This window comes from Schistosoma haematobium, chromosome 1 (genome assembly GCF_000699445.3).
Source record: "Schistosoma haematobium chromosome 1, whole genome shotgun sequence".
NCBI lineage: Eukaryota > Metazoa > Platyhelminthes > Trematoda > Strigeidida > Schistosomatidae > Schistosoma > Schistosoma haematobium.
In genome coordinates, this window is record NC_067196.1 from 64,500,715 (window position 1) to 64,528,164 (window position 27,450).

Genomic DNA, 27,450 nt, shown 5'->3' on the forward strand with positions numbered 1-27,450 from the left:
AAACACTGCAATATCAGCTGCCTTTCTATCTAGCTTAACTTGCACTTTGTGGCAAGCAGGAAGTGACAAACCCCCTCATACCTCTAATATCACTAGAAATCTTTTCACGGTCAAATCCCCTCTTCACTTCACGCTATTCTTTTTATCCCCACCACCAACCTCTCTCCTATTACTTCATTCATATCCATCATCATTGCTAACTATTCGAGTTTGCGAGGCTATTTCCAGTCTCTTGAAACCTCTCTGTAAACTACACGTTAGGGGTCTTAGTGTTCAGACCTTATATTAAATAGCCCAACAGGCTCTCTTAGCTAAGATTCTAGAATCTGTCATCATTAATGTATATTGTCTCTGAAACATCCTGCAGGATCCAAGTGTGACCATCTACTTAACTTTATCTAGTCAATACATAGAAACCGCACGATTTACTCTCCGTGTATTCAAAGACTTGAATGCCGCCTCTCGTTGACTTGATGGTGTTAGCATACCATTAAGTTCAAACGTGGGACAGGCTTTCATGAATTGAATCCCAACAGATAGTCGCCTTTGCTCTATTCAACCAGATGCAGAAGCGAGAACACGGAAAGATGGGAACATGCACTGTCGTATCCCTCTACGCTCGCACTGACCGCAGTTCGGAAGAAGTAAAGATTGGGTTTTATGGGAATCTCTCTGCTCTCCTACAGAAGTAGTAATCGTAGCAGGAGACTCACGCTTAATTAGGTAGGCTAAACGAAAGTGAAAGACTGAGGTAAGTCTTACATCATCTCAGCTCAGCAAACAGAGGATGGCGACTGGTTACTGCAACAATGTTCAGACTTTCTGGCGGCCAAAGCAAGACGCGATATCAGTACATGAAGACACTGGCTGTTGGACTGATCCGTGTAGGTAGGTGCAGACGACTTGATTGGGTTTCGCATGATTACCTTAACCAATGACTAGAGATTGAATAACAGCCCAAGGTCGTTCGCAATGACACAGAGGCGCATTCACTTAGTTTCTAGGTCTCTAAATTCCCCGTAAATATTTTCGTCACTGATTTATATCTTCTCGAATCGTTGTTTGGACACAGTCTTTTCTACTATTACTACTACCACTCTGGGATTTACCCCGACAATTTCGTCTCACTATACTGATGCGGTATGGCAAGCTGAACCAATGTACACATGTGCCACGTTCTACGTTGGGTTTGACTCACCGACTAAATTATAGTTCTGAATAATAAATTAAGAGGTTTAGCTCAAATTTCTTCAATTTAATATTAACTATCCATAACCCTACCTATATTTTTCAAAGATCATCTATACAAACTGTAACACATCTCGTAGCTTCCTTTTTGAATTTTCAGTAATTGAATTTACTTAATTCTTTTGTGACAGAGTGGAGAAGGTCGCACCTCAAATAACAGAAGTTTCTGAAGCTCAGAACATAACGGTTGTGTCACGTTTATCTCCCCATAAAGGGATTCAGTACACTCGCCCAACTCATAACTTTATTACTACCCCTCCTCGAGATTCGGTTGTTTCTACTGGCTCTGTTGTTGTGATTCGACCAATTGGCAATGCTTCTACTCCAATAAATGTAACTACTGCAGCTTCTTCAACAGGTCTAAAAATCACTCCTATTGTTCCCTTAAAAATATCCTCGATTCAATCCACATCAAATGTATCTCGTTCAAATTCCATACCAACTCAACTACGAAATACTGCGGTGTCATCCTCTGCAAGGGCGAGCAACCTCATTACTCATTCTGTTCGTCCTCAAAATGTTCAGTCAGGAAGTACTGCACTTAATGATGTCTCTGAGAAACTCAAAACCATTGATGAGAAACAAACGTCTCAACGTAATGTTATCAGAGAGATGCAGGTACGATATTTACCAAAGTCTTAATTGGGCTTTTTAAGATACCTAATATAAACTAAACACTTTTAGTCAGTCTAATTCACTGTAGTTGTAGAAGTAAATTTATAAGGACGATTTGAAATTAACTTTATTACTGTTGACAATAAATGAAAATTATCTGCACAAGGAAGAACTGTACGGTCAACACAACAGTTAACTGGCAATTATTCTAGCAGTGATCAGCTTGTAACTGTACAGTCGTTTAAATTATAACGTTTCAAATTTAAAACAAAATCTTCAAGATGCACAACAGTTCATTAGCCATACACATGTCTTTCTGAGTCATACCATGTAAAAACGTGCTATACTACTTAGTATTTCAAACAATAGCGGAGCAGGTTTAGACAGGTGAATCACTAGTTAAAAACTGATGGAGTACGTAGGTTCAATCAACCTCACAAACATTTTTTCAGTATAGACCATATATAAATCAAATTAATTCAGAAGTTGTCTGAAATGATAAAACGTTAAATGCTAAGTTTGTGTGATAGAAGAAAACAGTTATATACTAAAGGGAATTATTGATCAGTATCAGAAGGGGTCTTGTGGAGATTGTTGAAATTATTGATCGTTTGATAATTAGTTTTGACAAAAATGTCATATGGAAATTAGCAAACAATTTCTATTATTCATATGATTTAACTCTCTAGATCGAAATAAACCGTCTTTGTATCACTCAAAAAACTAGCCACGGATAAGTCCAAGAGATTGTAAAGTTCTATTAAAAGTAGTACTTTTATTAGCTTATATGAAAATACTAAAATCAATAAATCATAAATCGATCAAACTAAGGATTTTGTACCTCCCGAGATTTTAATTGATCTTATTTGCCTATAAATAACACAGTTGTGTCTTCATATTTTAGGTTAGAGTTCCAAACAAGAAGGACAAAAGATTTAGTGTATTGCGTTTCCATGCAGCTGACAGGCTTGATTTATCATCAGCCCCTGAAGTTTTTATGCAACGTGAAAATAATCTTAAGGCTTATCGGAGTTTATACAATACAACCGAAATGCCAGACACTGGTGCTGGTAGTGAATTCGGCCGCGAAGCTAAAGAAGAGGCAAGATTAAAAAAATTTGGTGTTGTACGAGAAAGTTATAAGCCAGATGATCAACCTTGGCTAATGACGGTTGGAAAAGGCAAGGCTAATCGCCGTCGTTTTAGAGGAGTTCGAGAAGGTAGTGTGTCAGAGAATGTCGAATATTTTGTATTTTGCCAGTGCAAAGATGGTAATTTCGATGCTTATCCGGTAAATGCTTGGTAAGTAGCTTTTTGGTTCTATATCGCCATTTACTGTCTACCCAGCCGATCACTGCGTCCTACACTTTACTGATTTCAATATGAAATTTACACGTTAATTTCCAAATGGAAATATTCGTGTGGCCCCGAAAGTTTGTTAAAAGCGTGATCACTTCATATTAATAGTCTTTAAACCTACATATAAAGTTTTATCTTTAGACGCTTCACTGCGCATAAACTAAATAAAACATTATGGTGACCACTCAGTGAGCTCTTATTACACCACATTCAAAAATCCGTAGTGTTCTATGCTTTATGATCTTTTAGTGGCCCTGTATATCTGACTCTAGTTAGATCGGATGAATGATTGTTAATGAAAGATATGTATCGTCAATCCTCGTATATAATTATCAACTTAATTCGCGTTATTAAAAAAGCGAACTAAATAAGTTAAATACGAGAACGGATTTCGAATACATATATTTCATACAGTTGTTGATCCAGACACAAACGATCAAAGAAACTGGTTTGTCCAGAAGCTAGAATAAGCTATGTGGGCTCGACATAGGACAAGTTACTACAATCCCACCTCGCTTTGAATGATACTAATTCATTGGATTGTAAATCGTTTGGTTAGATGTTCAAATCTAAGTATTGATGTGATGCATTTTTCACATTGCGGTTTCAGGTAACAGCAGTATGATTAAACCAGGGTATGGTTAGTGTTTTCCACTTTATTTCAGTAGTTTTATCGTGAAATAGGCATTTTCCTCTCACTGTGTTATTTTTGGATTGTGGTTTAATCAATGGACGATCATTGTATCGCGTACCTCATCTTAATCTATATTTTAGTGTGTTACATCAATGATTCGTACTAAACTGATGTCTCCATTACATGCTTTTCTTTGAAGGTGATTTTACAAATCCTGTAATTACCTTGACCAAAAGAGTTTAAGATGTCCACCAGTCCAACTTTCACACATTTCTGTTCATGATAAGATTCCCTTTCTAGATCGTAATGTCAGTCAAACTATTTCGCTATATATTGAAAAAGTCATAATACATTTTCTCAATTCCTTTTGATAATACATCTTACTCTAACTGTAGAATCCTTTACAGTTTCTCATCAAAAATTGTATTCCACTTAACGGCGTTTTCAATACATAATGGGTTTTTTCTCAGTGCTTAAACGCTCTAGAACAGTCAGTACATAACACCAGATAAGCTCTAGATATTCAATGAAGCAAAGTTATACGAATTTCCCCACCGGTAAAAATATTGTAATGTTTGCTTAACCATATTAACTATCATTTCTACTACACCAAATTATAAACCGTTTCCATTTACCGTTAAGAATATTGCATATTTTTGACTTTTTGCTACCCCGTTAACAAAACATTGTCTTTCAGTATGACGCATCACCTCAATGATACTGCAATCTTTTTTTCAAATTACCTAATACACTTGCAAATATTCTTTTTGTTATTTTCGATTTATAAATAGGTACAAGATGAAACCGGAAATAAGTTATCGTTTTCTTCGAGAAGATGAAGCTGAAGCAGAATATAGCCGCCTACACAAAACCCTCAACTTATTTAACGTTATGGTTAAACGGAAACTCACCGATAACGTTAGCGACGATGAAACAAACATGGATCGAGAAATTTCGAAGGGATTAAAGTAGGTCCGATTATCTATATAACAACTCTTTACATTAGGAGCATAAATCCCCATTAAAACTAGCTAAACTTTTCTAGTAAATCGGATCTTTTTGATTAACTTATTCATTAGAACTCAGAATTTCAGACTACTGTTTTTTTATGCATTTCATTTCAACTCATTAAGTAGCAAAATTTTGTATTTCTCGGTACTCATTCTAACATGTGTTCATCAGAGAATCAGTGTAGATATGACTTTTTTTTGTTACTCAACTGACTCAAAAGCTTTGTAGTAAGAATATTTTGGAACAATAATCTAGATTCAGAACCCTAACACTTTCATACCAGACATGAATTTCAGTTTTATTGTTTTCACTCATTTCATTCTGCTTTTAGGTTTCTAACTTCCCTCGGAGACTCCAATTCAAATCAGCGAAATTCAACAGAAGTAAAAACTAAGGATCTGAAGCCTGAAAACACTTTAAAGCTTACTGATTTGGAAGAATTGGACAGTGGTAGTGAGGCTGATGATGACGATGATGAAGATGATCTGGGTGATGATAATCGCTTGAAAAATCCGAACGCCGATCCACTCAAAGCAGAAGAAGGCCCAAGTTCTAGTAAAGGGAAAGGTCTCTTGTTTGAAGATCCTGATGATCGTAATAAAGGTGGATCTAAAGGTGGTTTACTAAAGACGTCCGAACGCACTCGCCTTGCTAAAAAGAAGCAGCGTGCAGCTGCTATTGTTACAAAAATGAGACGTGGTGTTAAAAGGCGTAAACGAAAAGCTATTAATGTGGGCTCCTCCGATGAAGAAGATGATCCAGACGAAGAAGCACAAGATGAGAGTGAATTAGACGATCACGAAGGAGATGAGGTAAAACATATTTCTTTATTGATACCCTTATTTTATTTATTAACTTGTCTTAACCACACCTTTTGCTTTCTCAGGAATCTGTCTGTAACTTTAAAGCTGGGAATCGTGGCACATATTTAAAACTAAGAAGTTGATATATACCGTTTTTTTTTTATCAAATCATTAAATATGTATGTACTCTTTGAATTTGTTGGCTTAACGTATACTTGACATAAAGTACATACTTTTATTTTAATGATGATAGTATATATATACTGAATGTAATTACAGAATTCACGCCAGTTTACAGGCGTGATCAGCTTGATGTAAGTAGTAACATTGAATGTAGAAGACAAACATGTGATATAAAATTGTTTTAAGTGTACTAGTTCAACAATTGTTTAGGTAGTACATTTATGACATGTATTGAAGCAATGAAATGCATCGGCCGGGAACTTTTAATTCTTCTTAAGTGGACATGCTGTTGATTTATGAACGGTGCATTTTAGGTCATTTCCTGCGTCATAACGAATTAATTACAATCATCTACAACTAGAGAAAGTAAAATGGAAACAGATAGCACGGAACAACATAGCAATAATTACCAAAATATGTCAGTCAGGTCTTCCATAATGGATATGTCATGTGACTCAGTGATATACTGTTCATTTTAGGCATTATTCAAATTAGTTAGAATTCCCGCGGACAGTGTTAACGTAGAGTAACAACAGGTAGGTGGTTTTACTTAGTGAACTCAGTAATACGAATGTCTAAACATTTAAAATTTTTATAATCTCACTTCTGGAATAAGATACCTGCGCTAGATTTCATGCATTTTCAGAGGAGCAGTTATGCATCGACGCAGCGAACAAAGGATGGGAGTAATTTTATCTTACAGATAGATTGTGGTAGGTTATTCCACAGTCTGGTTGTAGTACTCGAAGTTTCAGCTTCGTACAGTAGAACTCTCTTGATGTTCGTATTGAAGATTCTAACTTTGATATTGGTTGACTGTTGTTTCGAGTTCCATATGTTCTTCGACTGTATGAATACTGACCTTACTTTGTCCATCCTCGCATTTACGTCTGCATCGGATCCTCCATGTTCCTCAGTGATGATGTCCAGGTCCATGAAAGTTTCCGCCTGTCCCAGATTTTCTCCATCAAAAGTGATTGGATTGGTGTTCTCCATGTTGTATTTGAGGATCTTGCTTTTTCTCTTGTGTATGTTGAGACCTACTGATGCAGAAGCTTATGCCACACTGGTGGTCGACTTGCATTTGTTGGTGTGTATGTGATAGAAGGGCTAGGTCATCTGCAAAGTCCAAATCGTCCAGTCGCATGCTAGCTGTCGATTGCATTTCGTGTTTCCTTCCATATGTGGAAGTCTTCATAATCCAGTCAACCACTAGAATAAAGAGAAAGGGTAAGAGTAAGCAGCCGCGTCTGACACTGGTCCTCGCTTGGAATACATCTGTCGGTTGCTCTTTGTCCACGACTTTGCAATGTTGTCCTTTGTAAGAATTCAGTATGATTGTGACGATCTTCTTCGACACACCATAGAAGTGACACTCACAGGACGAAATATGATTTAAGGAAATTTGTATTACTACTTCATCTTATTCTAGACTGTTGTAATATTTACGTATGACAATTAAAATGGAATCTTAGATTCTACGGTCCATAAGTAGTTTGTTACTTATACACCAGTAATTTGATCTTTAACTTATTTGTAATAATATTCTGATCATTTTGAATATGTCATTATTTTTTGTGATTTGTCAATTTTATCGGTTCATCTAACGTATTGATAACAATTTGTATATGTTGCCTCCGGTTTATTACATGTGTTGTTTTCCCGTACAAATTTAACTTTGTAGTTGTTTAAATTACAAATAAATATCTGTGATATCAAAGAGGTCTATTTTTACACAATCTTCTGTAAACCACATTTTTCAAACATCTGTTTTTGAACTTGTACGTATGTAAATTATATTATTTCACTCCATCCCACAATGTTTTTAATTCTTGTTTCATGTAAGTTTATTGAGGTAACTATTTATTTGAGGTTTTTACAATCTTTCTATCGTAATTTTAGGTAGATTACATGACTAATTCATCATCAGATGAAGAGAAATTATCTAGTGAAGAACGCGAGAAAATATATGAAGAAACTGGGGTTGATGAGGAAGTCGCCCTGAAAACTCTGCTTACTGACATCAGTGAGTTGTTTTTGATTAGCGAAATTTATTTCCGCATACTCATGGAATATTGATAGCCTTGTATGGAGTAGATGAACGGTAAATGTCAATCACTTGACCGCCTCCTTAAATACTAGAATTCACTTAAACACTAACCTAATTTCTCATTCATCCCAATTTTTTTCACTATCGTCCGTGTATGCTACTTTTTTTTTTACATAAATTCTTCCTCCTCAATATCTGATGCTAAATAAACAAACGTATCGAATACCATAAAACTACAGTTCAAACAGTATGTTCAGTCAGTCAGTAACAACGTAGAACTTCGTACGTACGTACATCAGTTCGAGTTGCCACACCACATTAGCACAGAGATGCGGTGGTCTATTCAAATCCCGTAGTGCTAGATGTAGTAAAATTATAAGCTGTTATCAGAAAAATTAGGGTTTGAAGATGTTATTCAAGGAGTATAATCCAGTGAAATAAATTTGGAAAGAAAAAAAGAAAGGGACATGAAGAATTCAGAATATTAGAATTTGGGAGAACACAAAGAGTGGATGCACCTGCGCCATTGCAAACGATTTTGAGCCATGTCATTCAGGGTCTCTAACCATCGGTTGCTATCATCTCGCGGTCCCCAACCAGGTAGTCGACACCTACCAACATGACTCAGTCCACTTGTCAGTGACTTCATGGACTTGTGCCATGTTTAGGTCTGGCCGCCCCTAGCTTTCTTCCAATCTACTCCTATACAACAAAACATCGCACATCGAGGCAGTCGGTGGTTGGGCATACGTAACACGTGTCCCAGCCATCTCAACTGATGAAGTCTCACTACTTCATCAATTGATTTGCCATCCTTACCTAGTACCCGTTTCCTAACAACTGCATTACTTACTTGATGGTCCCAGGATATACGAGCAATATTTCGAAGACACCTATGATCAAATACTAGTAACGTACGGATATCCTCTACTCTTACCGGCCATGTTTCACTGCCATAAGTTAGGATGGAACGAACTGCTGCGCAGTAAACCCGTCCTTTGGTTGATAGACGGATATCTCGCCTACGCCATAAATGACGCAAGTTGGTAAAAGCTAGTCGAGCCTTCTGTATCCGTGCTGAGACTTCGTCACACACTAGACCACAAGGGCTGATGAGACTTCCAAGATAAGTGAAGCGGTCGACACGCTCAACTACTTCACTCCCTATGATTAGTTCGGGTGTCGATGCAACCCAATCGTGAAGCAACATTTTGCATTTTGAGGGGGAGAATCGCATGCCGAACATGCCTGTATTGTTGCTTAGAGTGGTCAGAAGACTCTGCATTTTGTCAGCGTCTTCGCCAAATAAAACTATGTCATCAGCATATTCTAAGTCAACAAGTGAACCTCCCGGTAGAAGTTCAACCCTTGGAAATCTAGACGAGGAAAGTGTTATCTCTAAAAGTACGTCGACGACAAAGTTGAACAAGAATGAAGAGAGTGGACAGCCCTGACGAACACCACTTGAGGTAATCAATTCTGATGACAGTTCGCCATAAGCTCTCACTCTACCAGTTGTGTTCGAGTAGAGAGCCTGTATAAGGTTAATGTACTTCTTTGGTACTCCTTTCAGTGCTGCTGAGATCCAGTGTTTCTCCCTAACCTTGTGGTTTACCTTACTAGCAGATATCACTGCTGTTTCCACAGCTTTTCGGATATCATTCCATGCTGCCTCGGGGTGGGCATCACCTATATGGCTGCCTAACTGTTTTCCTAGTTGTTCCTGACATAAACTCTTAGCTTGGCTATCATTAAGTGGGCCCCTAAGAGGTTTCCTTGCAGCGTCTCTCCTACGTCCAGTAAGACGCAGACAGATACGCGCTCGTACTAGAGCATGATCTGAATCTAAGCATGTGCTCCAGAATGAGCGACAGTCTTCTATCGAGCCCCTCCATCGGTGGCTGATAGCGATGTGATCTATTTGGTTCCAACGTTGGGACGAATTAGGGGTCGCTATGTTAAAAGATGTTTTTCCTTATGCTTAAAGTTAGTATTTGCAAGGAACAGGCGGTTATCTGAGCATAGCTGCAACAGACGATCACCATTATCTGTTCTTTGAGCCACGATGCTATAAGATCCACCCAGGTGTCTTTCCCTATCGCTTAGTTTACCTACTTGAGCATTAATGTCACCGGCCACTATTACTACATCCGAGCGCCTAGCTTTTAGGAGGAGGTTGGAGAGCTTTCTGTAAAACTCATCTTTTACATCATCTGCGCTGCAGTCAGTGGGAGAATAGGCAGAGACGACGAAGAGGCAACGACGAGTGTCCCTATCTTTTCGGATCGATGGCGCGGGATTCTAAAGTCCTAGTTAGGGAAGCCTGTTGTCCTATTTGGCACAGTGTTCGGACGTTAAAAGCTCCTACGTGTAGTTTAGAGCGTGGTTTCAAGAGACCAGGAATAGCGTTCCGTGTACTCGAATCGTTTGCCCTAGCGGTGCGAGATGATAAAGAGACGTGAGGAGGGTTAGTCATGGAGATAAGAGAGGTATTAGGGGGTGTAGGAAGGATTTGAATGTGACCAACTTGGTCTCGTGTGTTGTTACGGGTATGAGGGCTAATATCACTTCCCGGCTGCCCACACCGTGGCAGGGTATTTCTTGAGGAACCTGAAAAGGAAATTGGATTAGTGTTGGTCTTGACGACCTGGGAGCGTGACCGCAGAGCCCAAGGGACAACTGTTTGAGGCCGGTCGCGCACGGCCTTTTCATGGAAGGTTTTTAATGTGTTAGCTCCGTTCTTCAAAGGGCCTTACCGCCGGAGACGGAAATTCGTGAGGTAAGGTGAGGTGTGCATTTTTAAGGTCAACCTTTTCTAACCCCACCCCTCCTTGTGGGAAGGCAGCATCGCTGTCATGCTGGTTGTCTGAAGGAAACACCTTACTGCTGTCACACCTCTGTACAGTTAGCAGTACGACTTCGCCTTCGGACCTTGGGTTTGTTGCTTTTAGTCTTACCGCTCTTTAACCGACCTGTCTGACATGGTAGGACCTTGAGGAACAGTTATTCCATCCAGTATAGCTCGGTTGCTTCATCACGATAGGCAAGCCCGACCACCACGTCAAGGTAGCAGCTTCGGTCGGATTTCTTCGAAATGTTAGATACACAGATCCTATATACTCAAGTTGGATCTGTATATCAAACATTTCGAAGAAATTCGATACTGAAATAAAATATAACAGATGTAACGTTAGTTTAATTTCCAACGCTTTGGTATAAAATATAGGTCCAATCATTTCCCGCATATTCTCGTAAAATTTGCTCCCAGAAATGTTCGACAGCTCTCAGAATTCAGTCATCACTGTCTCCACAGCACTGTTCACATTGTGGAAGTTGTTATTACAATTGGTGCAGTTTTTCCAAATGTTTGATGGTCAAGGCTTATTTTATTTATGTTACCCCAGCGGCTCCCATGTCAGGTGTTATCCACAGACTCTAAGTGCTGTCATAAAAGTAGAGAGTATTCGAGGCGTTTGGATGATAGGTAGTTATGTTGAATTGGCAACACCGCTTTTGATGGGACTACAAAGATGACACCTCAGTAGCTCCAAATATTATCAGAACTGGGTTGCAATTAATGGTAATGCCAGTCTTGTCATTTTTATGTCATACGTAGATGGTGATCTTCAGAAAGCAGCAGAAGTAAAATGAACTGGTTGTTTGTGCCCGGATTGTTTGCTCTGTTATTGTTAAACCTGATTTTGATAATGCTCTCATTTCTTATTGCATTCAACGACTCTTGAACCCTCTGTCATAAGGAAATTTTGTTAAAGACTCTGGGTGACATGTCTCAGAATCGATCACAACGCTGTAGGTGTATACACTCTTTGTCTTTCCTTAAACCGTGAGATCAAAATTACTTTTTATCTTTTTTTCTACGAACTAGTTCTTTCTCTGTTTCATATCCTTATATACAATCTTTCTCTATATTACTATCATTGAAGTAACTGCCAGGAATTTGGTGTTCATCTTGTTGTGTTATTGAAGTATGGCAAGTTGGATCAATGTGTGTATGTGCCTGGTCCTACGTTGTAGCTGACTGACTGAAAAAAAGGTCTCATTAACCATCCTCAGGTGTAAATATTTATTTAAGTGTCGTGACGTGCACAAGAAATCCGAGTTCAGTCGTCCGCATGATATCACTGGTTTTATACTATTAACCTTCATTAGCCTTATGACGACCAATGAATTCTAAAATTGTTAGTGCTTAGAACAGAGGTAATATCGATTACTGAAGTTTCCCTATCAAGTTTCATGTTATTCAGGGAGTTTTTCTTCGTAAAAGAAAAGAACGAGTAATATCTGCCAGTGTTACTGTAATTAATTTTTCAAAATTTAATAATTCCTCTTGAATTATATGTTCAAAACATCTAACAACAGAATTACGTTTTGCAACCGCATCTAAACAGGCCGCTAGTTTATTGTTTTTACATATATCCTGGACTTCTGAAAAAAATTGATGTTGTGGTCTTGTAGTTTAAATACGTAACCCGCAATTGTCAGGTTTCACACCATAACATTGATTAAAACCCATTGATTAAATCAGAGACCGGTAGTATCAATAACGAAAATTATGACTTAGAGCCCAAGTACATGAATCTGTTGTTAATTACTGAGTTATATTAAAGCTATTAGACAATGAGACAATACTGCTCTGTGCTTTGAAGAAATCTGAAAGCTATATGTGTCTTTAGTAGTTCATGTATTGCCTTGATTATAGTTATGACTGTTAGAAGTTAATTCTTGGAATCATGTGACTAGTGTTATTTTGTCAAATATTTGCTCATCTGCTTCACTCGAAAATTTTCTTTTGTCTATCCTCTGATAGATGAAAGTTCAAGCACAGTAGAATCAATACATAACAATTTGATTTCAAAAGCCCACTTATACTTGATGTAACATGTCTATGTTGCATTATTTATGAAAGTCTATTACCTTCTTGGTCAGAAATAAATGACTGTTGGTTCTAATATGAATTTCTTCATTTATTTATTCTATAATTTAAAACACATAAACATTGGCACAAAGAGGCATCAAACAGATATGCGTCACATAAATCATTCGATTTGTGTGAGGGCTGTGATACTGCCCGTTTGCCCAGATCGAAGCAGGTGGTATTCTTAGGGAGCCACACCCTGAGCCTTTGACTTAAAGGTCTGATCCACAAGGCAATGGAGCATCGTGAGGAGATGCAGTCCCATGGTAGCCGGTGACCAACGATTGGTTCATACGCCATTTGTTCCCACAGGATACTAGAAAAAATGTGCATCATTGGTTTGGAATCAGGGTTTCCCAATTCCTCTATGTGGACTCTGCGTGTCCATTAACCCGATTAAAGCGTCAGACATTCGCTTTTCGTCCTCTCAGTTTCGTAAACAACACCCTCGCCACGAGAAGGCAGTGATTAGGAGTTCCCTGGCAGCCCCCAAATCCCCTGGTATGGCCGAGAATGGGGTGGGCCCGTCATCCCTCTCGAAATGCTCTCACACGGCCACGCGTACACAGCCTTTGCCCGGGAAGTCCTACTCACTGCCTTCTCGTGGCGAAGGTGTTGTTTACGAAACTGAGAGGACGAAAAGCGAATGTCTGACGCTTTAATCGGGTTAATGGACACGCAGAGTCCACATAGAGGAATTGGGAAACCCTGATTCCAAACCAATGATGCACATTTTTTCTAGTATCCTGTGGGAACAAATGGCGTATGAACCAATCGTTGGTCACCGGCTACCATGGGACTGCATCTCCTCACGATGCTCCATTGCCTTGTGGATCAGACCTTTAAGTCAAAGGCTCAGGGTGTGGCTCCCTAAGAATACCACCTGCTTCGATCTGGGCAAACGGGCAGTATCACAGCCCTCACACAAATCGAATGATTTATGTGACGCATATCTGTTTGATGCCTCTTTGTGCCAATGTTTATGTGTTGAAATAAATAAATAGACTTAAAAACTTACATCATTATATGCCTCAGCTAGAAGACCGCCACGCACCACAAATAAAACATATCAGTTTATGCGAAACTAGGTTATTTGTGGTATAATACTGAGTAACTCGTATACAATTAATCAGTTGTATCAATGAAAGAAACCTATCGTATCTATTTATTTTGTTTTATCAATTGTAACTTATGAACAGCTAAAGATATATCAGCAGTTAGTAAGTTAAGCGAAAGCCTATAGTATTGTAGTTTACTCCAAGTCTCAATGTAATTGTTTGTTCAAACCATCCTATCCATTCTATGCAATTTTCAGCCCTTGCTTTATTATTATGTAATATATATTGAAAGTGCTTTTTTCTTGTATTGGGATTTTTCTAATATTGATTTTTCGTTTTTACTTTCCCTCTAACAGGTAGTGAAGAAGAGGAAAAGTCTGAAGATGACATGCAAGACGTAGAGGAAAATCCACCTGTTGATGATGAGGATAATATCTTTTCTAAGAGACGTAGTGAAATAGATGATATGACAAAACCTCAAAGAAATGATTTCCAAAAGGGTACAAAACATTCAATATCCATCCATAAATCAGATGATAGATTAGAGGCCACTGCAAAATCTCATCGTAGTCATAAAAAACATCAAGACAACGACAATGACAGTGGATCATCATCAAGTTCGAGTTCTTCATCGGCTGATGATTCTTCTACATATTCTTCATCTGATTCCGACCTTGACAACCGGCTTAAATCAATACAGAAAAATGCGAAAAAAGCTGAAGTGTTGCAAAAACTCTCAGAAACCATTCATGCACCTTCACTTTCATCTGGAATTAATAGTGGTAGCAGTCCAATTGACAATCAACCAGTAAGCTGTGGCAATAATTCAAATTTAAAACGTTTACCTACTGATTTATCTGCATCTGTTAATTCAGACACCTCAGCAGATTCACCCGCTGCAAAAAAATTGCGAAATGACACACCATCTGGTACATCAACAATTTCAACTGACAATGAATTAGTAAATACTGTACGTAAATACTTAATGAGAAAGCCTATAACAGTTCGAGAATTATTAAAGAAAATTCGTCTACGTAAATTGGTTGGTAAAAATGAAGATGCACAAACAGTATTGGCTAATGTATTACGTCAGCTGAGACCTATCAAACAGACAATTAATGGACAACACGCTTTATCTTTAAAACATTAATTGTCTGAAATAAAAGTTATATTTTTAAAAAAATTGCATGTATAGACATTGCTTCTTCTTTTCCTGGTTATATTTATATATTTTTTAATAATGAAAAGAAATATATGTATATTTGTACACAAGAAATGTACATGTATTTTTAATAATTTATTTGAACATATTCATTGTGTATTCTTTAACAAAACATTTTTTGGAATAGTCGTCTTTCTCTACAAATTACTTATAGTTTGTGTTTGAAGTTTGCCTGGCTATAATGTGTGTTTGACTGCACTTTTAGTATGAAGTCATACGTTTGTCTTAACTGGTGCGAATATATTTCGAGTTGAGTGGGTAATTTCTTTTAATAGTCACTTAAAGTACAATACTCTTTCCGTAGGTTACTAGCGTTTTATCATAGATGCCCTGGGATCATTGCCCGCTTGTGGTGAGACAACCGAGTATGCAATGTTGAGGTTGGACACATGGTTCTAGGTAAGAATGACGAGTCGGTTTACGAGGTAGTTATTTGTTATTGATTGAGTAGATAGGAGAATGTGTTAGGGTACGGCCAAACGAAAACATGGCATTGACAGTTGAACTGAGCTGTGTAGGTAGGTGCAGTCTATTTTGCTAGAATCGGCGCATTATCCTAGATCAGCGGTTAGAGACGCTGGATTATATGTCTCGGGACCATTCATTCTTTTTCTTTCACTAGGTCTTGGGTTTTACTATTATACACTTTGTCGGGCTGGAGTTATTTTCAGCAAATTATATTGGGAAATTCTCGTTATGACCTGCTAAGTTTTTAAAAATCAGGACTTTTGTTGCATCATCTACGACACTTAATTGATGTACTTTGATTATATCTGAACTGGGATGTAACAAAGCTTGTTTTATAATTAGAAAACAGACTACAAACTAGATAACGTCCTTCTGTGTTCAGCCGTTTCATAAGATGTTTTTCATGCTACTTATTATTACCGAGTAGTGTAAATATTGTTTGTGTTCAACTTGAAATAAGGTGATTTGTTATCATTTTCACCACAGTGCCAATCCTGTTGAAATTTCCATATCAATTTTAGAACGACGCTTCTCGATGTCATAGTTATCTTTATCCCATTTAATGATAAACTGGTTGATAATCTCTATCAGTGGAATATTGGGATTTGGATTGTTATCCTTTACGTCATCAATGTAAGTTCTATCGCGTATTCTTCACGTTGTTACCTCTGTCAGTACATTTTGAGTGATGAATGAAGTTAAAGATCTTTCTTGTGAACTTCTTGATTTGTTCTAATACAATGACTCCTTATTGATTTTCATTAAAAGTGATAGATCGGTGTATTGTACTTGAAACATTCACTAAAAGTAAATCTACTTAGTAAAATTTACCATCAGAAAATCCTTTTTTTTGTAACCAAATGTGATAAGATTTTTCATTAATATACTGGTGGGACTAACTGTATTTATCTATGATTCTGTTAAGATAAATAGTTTATCAAGAGAGAATGTGATTTATATAGTATTTGCAGAAAATATGGTCCTATTACGAGGAAATACTGCCAAGAGATAAGGTCTCTTGAAGGCTTTGGATGCTTATCCATGGATTTTTTGAAAGTGTCTGGCACCTCCATATCAATTTATTGTAAAGTTGGACATGCTTCTCTAAATTGTTTACTTCGGCTAAGTAGAGAGTTCATTTCTATTTTGTTTTCCTATTCTGCTTATGATTCTGATATTTTATGTATCATTCGATATCAAGGATGGGGTTTGCTTCGCTTGATTTCTGTGTCTTACATCATGGTTATAAGATGTACATTAAGAGTATCTTAACAGAGCGTGTTTGGTCATTTTCTCCCTAACTGTTACGATGTGTCAAACCTTAAAGTGTTTCACTATTGTGTGAAGTTTAACATTTTAGATACCAATATGTTTTTGCCCGATTTGGTTTTCATTTTACTCTCTCTCCAATAAATATATCAAAAGAAACATATGCCACAGCACATTTCAGTCTCTTATGCAATTTCAGGAGTAACCACAGGAATTCGCTTACGTTACTTAAAAATGTTTATCGTTCTCAATTAAAATACTTCCAATTTCATGGATCTGCCAATTAGTAGCTATACAAAAAAGCTTACACTGCCAGTGTTTTAGCGAATTCAGTCTCAAACAAATTTGCCTGATTCTAGGTTACATTTGTTTGCTCATTACTTATTTCTATTTTGTCGCTCGACCTTCAACATTTTCACTTACCGACTATCTCTTTGATCAGTTATTTGAATAATCATCAAATAATTCCAGTTAACACTCTTCATTTGCTATTATTTTTAACTCACCTTTTCGTTTAACTTAAGGATCATGTCTGCATTTCGTAATCTAGCCTGGTTTTCAAAAGGGATGCGTGAATACACAAAGTAAGTAATTTTATTTAAAACTTCATACGATTTCTTGAGTATCCAAATGATTATAATGTGGCATACATATCGGTTTTTATATATGGGTCTGATATTTTTGTCATATTTTGTCGCCTTTTGCCCTATTAATATATAACGTAATGATACCACAAATTGGAGAGCAGTGGCTTATCGACCGCACCAATGACGCATAACCACTTATGAACCGTCTAGGGTCCTTATCCGTCCTTCTTCCTGACTAGCCCTACCTGCTGAGTCCAGAACACTAATCTCAGCCTCCGCTATATGAATCATATGTTTCAAACATACAGGGTTTGGTTGATATACACACCAAACAAACCACACCGTACCATAAAATAGAAAATAACATTTGTAAAAATCTAGCCAAAAGTTACTGTGAATGTGGGAGACTGTAATTAATAGATTGGGTATAACTCGAGAATGGCAAATCGCATAGTAATAGTCCGTGGATCAAAATAAAGCTTGCAATAGGATGAACCTGAATATTCATAGTTCAGTTACTTAATTATACAATAAAAAAGATATGTATCGTATTAGTCCATAAATAGTTTACAGAAGGTACCATTCATAATTCTCGTCGGGATATAACAATTTTAATTTCTCAGCTGTGTCAAAATCCAGATTTATTTGAGCCTCATATTGTTCCACATACGTGTAATGCAGAAATAATGTGTCTGATTTAACTTATGCATGAGTATGTACTCAGCTCAGTCATACTATTTGTCTAGTGGATAGGGATACTATCGAATTAGAAATAGTGGAGTTCGAAACTGTTACCGTTCTAGGATTAAAACTACCTTGCAACGCAAAACTATTAAGAGCTAGCTTCATCACTATGTAACGGTTTGCTTGATACGTTATTAAAGTAGTATTAAATCAAATTACGAATGCAGTCGAGTTAGAATCCTGATGAGTATGTGTTTGACCATGTATATAAGCGTTAATTTTGTTAGTTCGTAAAGCCTGTATTCATGATATCCTTTCACGTTCCAAACATTAGCTGTTAGTCTTTGTTGCACTCATATCTAAAAATATAACTAGCTAACTGTCAAATGCGTTTCTATTTTTAGCTTCATCTCGACATTACTTCTCCTTGCCTGTTACGTTACACTCTTAATAATTACTCAATATTTCAAACTGTTTTATGGCTTGTTTGGTGTTGTGCATATTTTTTTACGTTAATTTCATCATGTGTTCGCCGCTATTTGAAACTTAGTCTGTTTTTGAACGGTTTGTCATTCCTCTAACTTTGGATTTTTGCCGTTTCCAATGTGACCTAATAATTCTGTATAACTTGTGCACTTCGTATTCAATAACCATCAAGTCAATATTAAAAATGGCCGAATGATTATTCAAAAAAGATATTTCAAGCTGTGGAAAAGTCGAGTAGCTGAAAAACTTTATTTATTGCTGAGACATATACCACTCAACAGAAAGGAAGGCTGAATTTTAAGCCGGCCTAAACAATTTTTCCAGAATTTTTGTATCTGACTTCAGGGTCACACAACAACCAAATTAAATTACTGATCTACATTATAAACACCAGGCCTTTCATAAACACACTAGACATGTCTCACGTGATGTTACGCGCAACTCTTTCATCAGAACCTCGGAATGTATTTACTAACAAGATCTAATGTCTTAATTGTGTCTAGTGTTGTATGTGATGATCATTTATTACAGATCACTGCTAAAGTCCATTACTCTTTTTTCATTTATTCAGGTCAGGCTATGAGTCAGCTGCTTCACATTTTGATCCTAATGAGTTGAAAAACGTACGCTTAGACAATCACCGTGTTTTGATAACTGGAGCCAATTCAGGGATCGGCCTCGTGTGTTGTAAAGAATTAGCGAAACATGGTGCAGAAATCCATATGGTTTGTCGCAGTAAACCTCGTGCTGAAGAGGCACGTCAGCAGATAATCTCTGAAACTGGAGTCAATGATTCGGTTAGTTATTCTTTTTATCAAGAAGTATGATGGAAACGTTTCCTGTGACTATCTTTTTCAATGTATGTGTTTTTTTATGAGAATTACTAAGAATGTATGCCGCTGGTGATGCTGAAGTTTCAAGTAATGCATTCGGAAGAAATCAATTTTAAACTTCGCCTATTGATTTAAAATGAACTTCGTTCAGTTAATTTTCAATCCATTGTTGATGTACTGCGGTTTTTCGTTCAGTAGTGATTGTTCAATCTGATAAAATTATGTATTTAATAGTCATTGACACGTAATTTGAATAAACGTAAATGCAAATTAATTCTTCCGGATTCTCTATCAATACAACTGCTATACGAAATGAAGTTTCCGTACAGTTGGCGGGATGGCAAGAAAAGTATAGAAACAATCTCGTTCATCGTATTGAAATTGATGTTTTGGAAACTAGCTGAGACTACAAACATCGTCCTGTCTCTTGTCATCAAAATTACTAAGGATGCATACTGCTTGAACAATAAATAATGGCTCTAAAAGGTTGTTCAGCTCTTAAGAATATTTGTCGAATTTTGATTTGAGTGGCTAAAGCAGCTAACTGGTATGTTTCGAACTCAATCATACTAGTACGAATGTATTCACTCCTTATCTAAATACTGAATGTTTTGTGATGACTGATTATTTATTTTTCCTCCTTGATTTCTCATTTTTGTTAACCTTTTTCGTCATGCATTTGTCAATACCGATAGTTTGAATATTTGTTCGTTTGACACGATGCCGGTGAATGTCGATGATACACGTCCATTTTGTAGTTTCTTTTAGTAAACAGCCTACATAAATGTCAGCCCATCCCTTTATCTCCAAAATCAACATTTTTAACCAAATGTTTTAAAATACATTTCAGTAACTCTACATAATGATAAATATGTGAAATGGTTTGCTGTAATATCAATTATCCTAACTACCTTTTGAACTAGTATATGACAAGTTCCTTCTCTTCTAATCACTACTTCTCTAAACTAAATTCTTGCAAGAAGATTGATTTAAAAAAGAGGCGGGAAGAATTCATTTTGTACATTGGTTCATTTATTTATATACTGGTTAAATCCAGTGTTTAGTAATTACGAAAATTATCAAACTGAACAATGAACAATTGAACACAAAATTACCAATAATTAATCGATACTATAAATATGCATTAAAATGAAAAGAAAAAAGTTCACACTGAATTAACATAGCAAACAATATTTGAAATCAATATTGAATTTCTTTCTTTTGAATTCTATCCGAGATCTTACACCCTCAGCGGTATAAGTCACTGAAATACTTCGACCGTATAGACGTTCTCCTACATGGACTTCAATCCTTATCGGGTTATATGCGTTACATTAGATTAAGGAGTTATAAGCGACTGTCACCAGTTACAGTTGGTAGGTGTTCTAATCTAAAAACAGCCAGCTGAAACTTTATATTTTTACCGATTCACACTATTTGTTTGATCATGTTTTTTGGCGGGGATAAATACAAAGTTTGAGCTTTCATTCTCCTGAACTATTTATTCAGGTTTCCAGTTGTTTTGTTATATTGTGTACAATTAATCAAGAACGGGAAAGCAGCGGGACCCGACAACATACCAGCTGAAGCACTGAAATCAGACATCGAAGTAACCACAAGCATGCTTTATCTTCTATTCAAAAAGATTTGGGAGGAGGAACAAGTGCCGATGGACTGGAAAGAAGGACACCTCGTCAAGATTCCAAAGAAAGGAGATCTGAGCAAATGTGAAAACTACAGAGGCATAACACTACTGTCAATACCAGGGAAAGTCTTCAACAGATTGTTGCTGAACCGGATGAAGGATGCAGTAGACGCCTAACTTCGAGATCAACAAGCTGGACTCCGTAAGGATCGGTCGTGCACAGACCAAATTGCAACACTACGGATCATCGTCGAACAATCAGTTGAGTGGAACTCATCATTATACGTCAACTTCATTGATTATGAAAAGGCATTCGACAGTGTAGATAGGAGGACATTATGGAAACTTCTTCTACACTACGGAGTTCCTGAGAAGATTGTCAATATTATCCGGAACTCATACGACGGACTACAGTGCAAAGTAGTGCATGGAGGACAGCTGACAGATGCATTCCAAGTAAGGACCGGAGTCAGACAAGGCTGTTTACTCTCTCCCTTCCTCTTTCTTCTGGTGGTCGACTGGATTATGAAGACCTCAACATCTGAAGGAAAACACGGAATACAATGGACAGCTCAGAATCAATTAGACGATTTGGACTTCGCAGATGACCTAGCCCTCCTATCACGTACACACGAACAGATGCAGATGAAGACAGCCAGTGTAGCAGCAGTCTCTGCATCAGTAGGCCTCAGCATACACAAAGGGAAAACTAAGGTCCTCAAATTCAAAGCGGAGAACAGCAATCCAATCACACTTGATGGCGAAACTCTGGAAGATGTAGAGTCCTTCACATACCTGGGAAGCATCATCGATGAACAAGGAGGATCCGATGCAGACGTAAAGGCGAGGATCGGCAAAGCAAGGGTCGCATTCCTACAATTGAAGAACATATGGAACTCGAAACAACTTTCAACCAATATCAAAGTGAGAATCTTCAATACGAACGTCAAGGCAGTTCTACTGTATGGAGCTGAAACTTGGAGAACTACAACAACCACAATCAAGAAAGTACAAGTATTTATAAATAGCTGTCTACGCAAGATACTCAACATCCATTGGCCGGATACCATCAGCAACAGCCTTCTGTGGGAGAGAACAAACCAGCTTCCAGCTGAAGAAGAAGTCAGGAAAAGACGGTGGAAATGGATAGGACACACACTACGCAAATCATCAAACTGCATCACGAGGCAAGCCCTAACTTGGAATCCTGAAGGGAAGTGGAAAAGAGGAAGGCCAAAGAACACATTATGTCGGGAAATAGAAACAGATATGAAAAGGATGAATAATGACTGGAAGGAGCTGGAAAGGATTGCTCAGGACAGGGTTGGATGGAGAATGCTGGTGAGCGGCCTATGCTCCTTAACGAGGAGTAACAGGCGTAAGTAAGTAAGTACAATTAATATTATTTATCTGACTTTTCTATGTTACGTAATAATACTTTATCGATAATTTGATTTTAGCGTATAATTATTCATCCATTGGATCTTTCTAAACCGAATGATGTCCGCAATTTTGGAAAACAATTTGCTAATAATAATGATTCACGTCTAGATATTTTGGTAATTAGCAATAATTGATTAATAGCTTCATTATTTCCATTTTGCTATATATATTTTTAAATTATGCTCTTTGCTACTGTAAATTTCATTTGTTTAATTGGTTACATCACTACAGTAAATATGGTACATGTGACTGAGAAAGTTCTTTTCTCTTCTAAATAGGAATTGATTAAGTTGTGTTATTATAATTTGGTCTAAATTTCACGTTGAATAAAGAAAATATCACATACAAATAATTTACAGATAAATTAACTTGATTTCTAAGTCTTTCATAAATATCTATGTCTATGAATGTATTGTTTCAGTTAACTATTCAGAACTGTAAAGTTTATTCCTATACCTCAGAGATATTTCAAATCAACTCTATTATATCCTTATATAAGTTCATAACCTTAGTTGGAAATTAGAGTGGGATACTGTCAACAGGAAAGATAATTAAAAATCGAAAAAAAAATAAGTAAGGAAAAGAGACTCCCATATAAATTGCAAAAAGACTCCATCTGTAAAACATTTCAAAATCTTAATTGAAGACTTTACTTACTTACTTACTTACTTACTTACTTACTTACTTACTTACTTACTTACTTACTTACTTACTTACTTACTTACTTACTTACTTACTCTCACTCACTCACTCACTTACTCACTCACTTACTACTACACTCACTCACTCACTCACTCACTCTACTACTACTCACTACCTACTCACTCACTACCTCACTCACTCACTCACCTCACTCACTCACTCACTCACTCACTCACTCACTCACTCACTCACTCACTCACTCATCACTCACTCACTCACTCACTCACTCACCACTCACTTACTCACTACTACTTACTTACTTACTTACTTACTTACTTACTTACTTACTTACTTACTTACTTACTTACTTACTTACTTACTTACTTACTTACTTACGCCTGTTACTCCTAATGGAGCACAGACCACCGACCAGCGTTCTCCGACCCAATCTGTGCTGGGCCTCCTTTTCTAGTTCTACCCAATTCTTGTTCATTTCTCGCATGTCTTTTTCCATTTCCCGGCATAATGTGTTCTTTGGTCTTCCTCTTTTCCTTTGGCCTTGAGGATTCAATGTGAGGGCTTGCCTTGTGACGCAGTTAGGCGCTTTCCTCAATGTGTGTCCTATCCACCCCCAGCGCTTCTTCCTGATTTCTTCCTCCGCTAGGATCTGGTTTGTTCTCTCCCAAAGTCGGTTGTTGCTGATAGTGTCTGGCCAATGGATCTGAAGTATTTTGCGTAAACAGCTATTAATAAACACTTGTATCTTTTGGATGATGGCTTTCGTAGTTCTCCAGGTTCTCGGCCCATACAGTAGAACTGTCTTGACATTTGTATTGGAAATCCTGACCTTGGTGTTGGTTGACAGTTGCTTTGAGTTCCAGATGTTCTTCATTTGTAAATATTCTGCTCCTGCTTTGCTGATGCACACCTACACGTCTGCATCAGATCCACCGTGTACATCAATGTTGCTGCCCAGATATGTAAAGGTTTTTACATCTTCCAAATCTTCTCCATCCAGTGTGATTTGATTGTTGCATGTTATGTTGTATCGGATAATCCTGCTTTTCCCCTTGTGTATATTGAGACCTATTGCTGCTGACGCTGCTGCCACACTGTTCGTCTTCTCCTGCATCTGTTGTTGCGTTTGGGATAGAAGGGCCAGATCGTCTGCGAAGTCTAGATCATCCAACTGCATCTTAGATGTCCATTGTATCCCGCGCTTCCCTTCAGACGTTGACGTCTTCGTGATGCAGTCTATCACCAGGAGAAAGAGAAAGGGTGAGAGTAAGCAACCTTGCCTAACACCGGTCTTCACTTCGAACGACTTTGTCAACTGTCCTCCATGCACAATTTTGCAGTGTAATCCATCATAGGAATTCCGTATGATATTGACTATCTTCTGAGGCACGCCGTAGTGTCGAAGGAGATTCCATGGTGTTGTTCTGTCCACGCTATCAAACGCCTTTTCGTAGTCAATGAAGTTGATGTAGAGTGATGAATTCCATTCAATTGATTGTTCCACAATGATCCGTAGAGTTGCGATTTGGTCTGTACACGACCGATTCTTACGTAATCCTGCCTGTTGGTCTCGAAGTTGGGCGTCTACGCAGTCCTTTATTCTGTTTAACACTACCCCATTGAAGGCTTTCCCAGGTATTGAGAGAAGAGTGATGCCCCTGTAGTTATCACAGTTGCTGAGATCGCCTTTCTTCGGTATTTTGATCAGAAGTCCTTCTTTCCAGTCTGTTGCTACTTGTTCCTCATCCCAAATCTTGCTGAAGAGAATGTGGAGTATCGTCGCAGTTACTGATACGTCTGCTTTTAGTGCCTCTGCTGGAATGTTGTCTGGTCCTGCTGCTTTGCCACTCGTGGTTTGTCTGATGACCATGCTGATTTCTTGAATTGTTGGTGGGCCAGCATGGATTGGGAGGTCCGTGAGTGCTACTTCGATGTTGGGTGGGTTCAGTGGGGCTGGTCGATTCAAGAGTTCGTTGAAGTGTCCTACTCACCTATTTCGTTGTTCTTCAGTGTTGGTGATTAATTTGCCTTGCTTTTCACTGTTGTTCTGGTTTACGGTTATTTCCAGAGACTTTCTTTGTTATGTCATACAGTTCTCTCATGTTTCTTCTCTTGCAGCCTTTTCCATCATCATTGCTAAATCTTCCACATATTTACGTTTGTCGGTTTTGATGCTCCTCTTCACTTGTTTGTTTACTTCTGTGTATTCAGCTTGTGCCTTGGCTTTTTCTGCTCTTGTTCGGCTGGTATTGATTGCTCAACTTCTTGTTGATGCAGATATGGTCGATTTGGTTTTGCGTAGTGTGATCCAGTGAAGTCCATGTGATGTTGTGAATGCGGTTATGTGGGAATATAGTTCCGCCTATGACCACTTTATTGAAGGCACATCGGTTTGTTAACCTCTCACCATTTTCGTTCCTTTCTCCCAGTCCGTGTCGTCCATTCCATCCTTGGCATTGAAATCTCCCATCAGGTTGGTCAAGTCCTTTGTTGGACACTTCTCAACGATTGACTGCAGCCTATTGTAGAATTGATCTTTAGCGTCTTCATTGTAGTCGTTGGTAGGCGCATAGCATTGGATGATGTTCATTGAAATGCCCTCTTTCTTTGTTTTGAAGGAGGCTTTGATGATCCTTGGTCCATGAGATTCCCATCCTATAAGTGCATTTTGTGCTTGTTTGGACAGCATCAATGCAACTTTTTGTGTATGTGGGGCATTTTCTTCATCATGACCAGAGTATAACAGAAGCTCCCCTGAAGCTAGTCGTTGTTGTCCAACATGTTCCACTGGTCCCAAGCCCCTCTAGGTTGCATCTCCTCATTTCTGCTGCAATTTGGAAAACTCTCCCAGTCCCCCACATTGTACGAGCATTCCATGTACCTAAATAATTGGTTGCTCTGGTTGTCAGAAGGGGCATCGGCCTCGTGACTTCCGAAGGAACTCGGCTTTCATCATGAGGTGTCATCACTCTTCTAAATGAAGACCTGACACCCAGGACAGAGTTTTAAAAGTTTGAATATTTTTTTTCTGGTTAGCGTTTTTTTAGCGAGTTAGTTTTCTACGGAATGGGGTCGCTAACCCCATGCACAACCCTCCTCCTTTATCCGGGCATGGGACCGGCAGTAGCCCGAGGAGGGATTCCAGGCGGAGTTAATTGAAGACTTTAGATGCTATGTATTCTCAATCATATTAATTATAACTAGAAAATTATATAGTTCTTTCGTAGGTCTAAAATCTACATTGATTTTATAATTTGTTTCTATATCTCACAATAGTTATTCCAAAACTCTGTTGACCGTATTTCCGAACATTAGACGTAAATTTAAATTATAATTAATTACAAGCAGCACGTGTGCTACCATGTTCTTCAGTTGTATGAAAAACAGAATCCACCGCTATGTATCAATTAAAAAGTGGATTAATACTTCACTATGTATTGATTTCTAATCGGTATCTGTTCTTTAAGAGGAGATATTCTCGAATTCCTAAATAATCAGTGACATTTAATTTGACTGCATCTATGTTCTGACTATGTCACGACAATATTTTCTCACTATACCATCATGCGATTGAATTTAGAAATATCAGTCGAAAAGTTCGACTATGCATGACTATATTCGTTAAGATTGGGCGAATAGATGAGAATTTAAAACTGCGAAAGATAAACTTTGATAAGTATATTTTTAACGTCAATATATTAAAAAGTGGTACATGATACTTTTATATTGTCCTAGTTTTTAACCTTTATTTCACTCATTAACTGTTGCTACATCTGATACGTTCGCACATTAACCAAATTGTTTGCAACTCCGATTTCAATGCAGCAAATTAAGCTAGTTCTATCTTCATCCCTGCCCGCTAAGTGAAGTAAAAAATCCAGATTGTGTAGATGATTTTTTAATAAAGACCCCAGTAGGACTGGTTTTTATTGAGAGAATTGGCATGCTTATATTATGAAATACTAACATAAACATGGTAAAATGACATAGGCAACTAGAGAGAGTTAGTTTGTAGGTCATTTAGCCTCTAACCTATAATTGTTATACCTAGCTGAAGGGCTCGTATTAACATCTTTTTCTGCTCATAAGTTATCGTAACTAACTATAAACCTGTTATTCAGCTTTGTACCATAAACGTTCTGTGGTGCGTGCTACTTATATTGACATAAGTAGTATATAACGCGAGTCAGGAATGTAATGTCTGGTAGCAGAAGATTGGGAAGATCAAGAAAGGAAGAACGGGAATAGAAAGCAAC

The 27,450-nt window shown here is 37.7% G+C and overlaps 1 protein-coding gene across 2 annotated transcripts in view; it reads left to right on the top strand.

Moving 5' to 3' along the window:
• DHRS12 (Dehydrogenase/reductase SDR member 12) overlaps positions 1-27,450 on the top strand; it is a 49,782-nt gene that overhangs the window by 15,492 nt on the left and 6,840 nt on the right. Inside the window, exons 2-10 of one of the 2 annotated variants that reach the window (XM_051209361.1) lie at positions 1,380-1,866; positions 2,768-3,165; positions 4,648-4,824; positions 5,199-5,679; positions 7,756-7,879; positions 14,254-16,220; positions 17,381-17,440; positions 19,185-19,410; positions 22,552-22,650. In XM_051209361.1, coding sequence (XP_051074814.1) covers positions 1,380-1,866; positions 2,768-3,165; positions 4,648-4,824; positions 5,199-5,679; positions 7,756-7,879; positions 14,254-15,047 — 2,461 coding nt within the window. In that variant the 3' untranslated portion in view covers positions 15,048-16,220; positions 17,381-17,440; positions 19,185-19,410; positions 22,552-22,650. Of the gene's footprint in view, positions 1-1,379; positions 1,867-2,767; positions 3,166-4,647; positions 4,825-5,198; positions 5,680-7,755; positions 7,880-14,253; positions 16,221-17,380; positions 17,441-19,184; positions 19,411-22,551; positions 22,651-27,450 lie in introns of those variants that run through there. The other variant, XM_051209362.1, reaches the window with a different exon arrangement.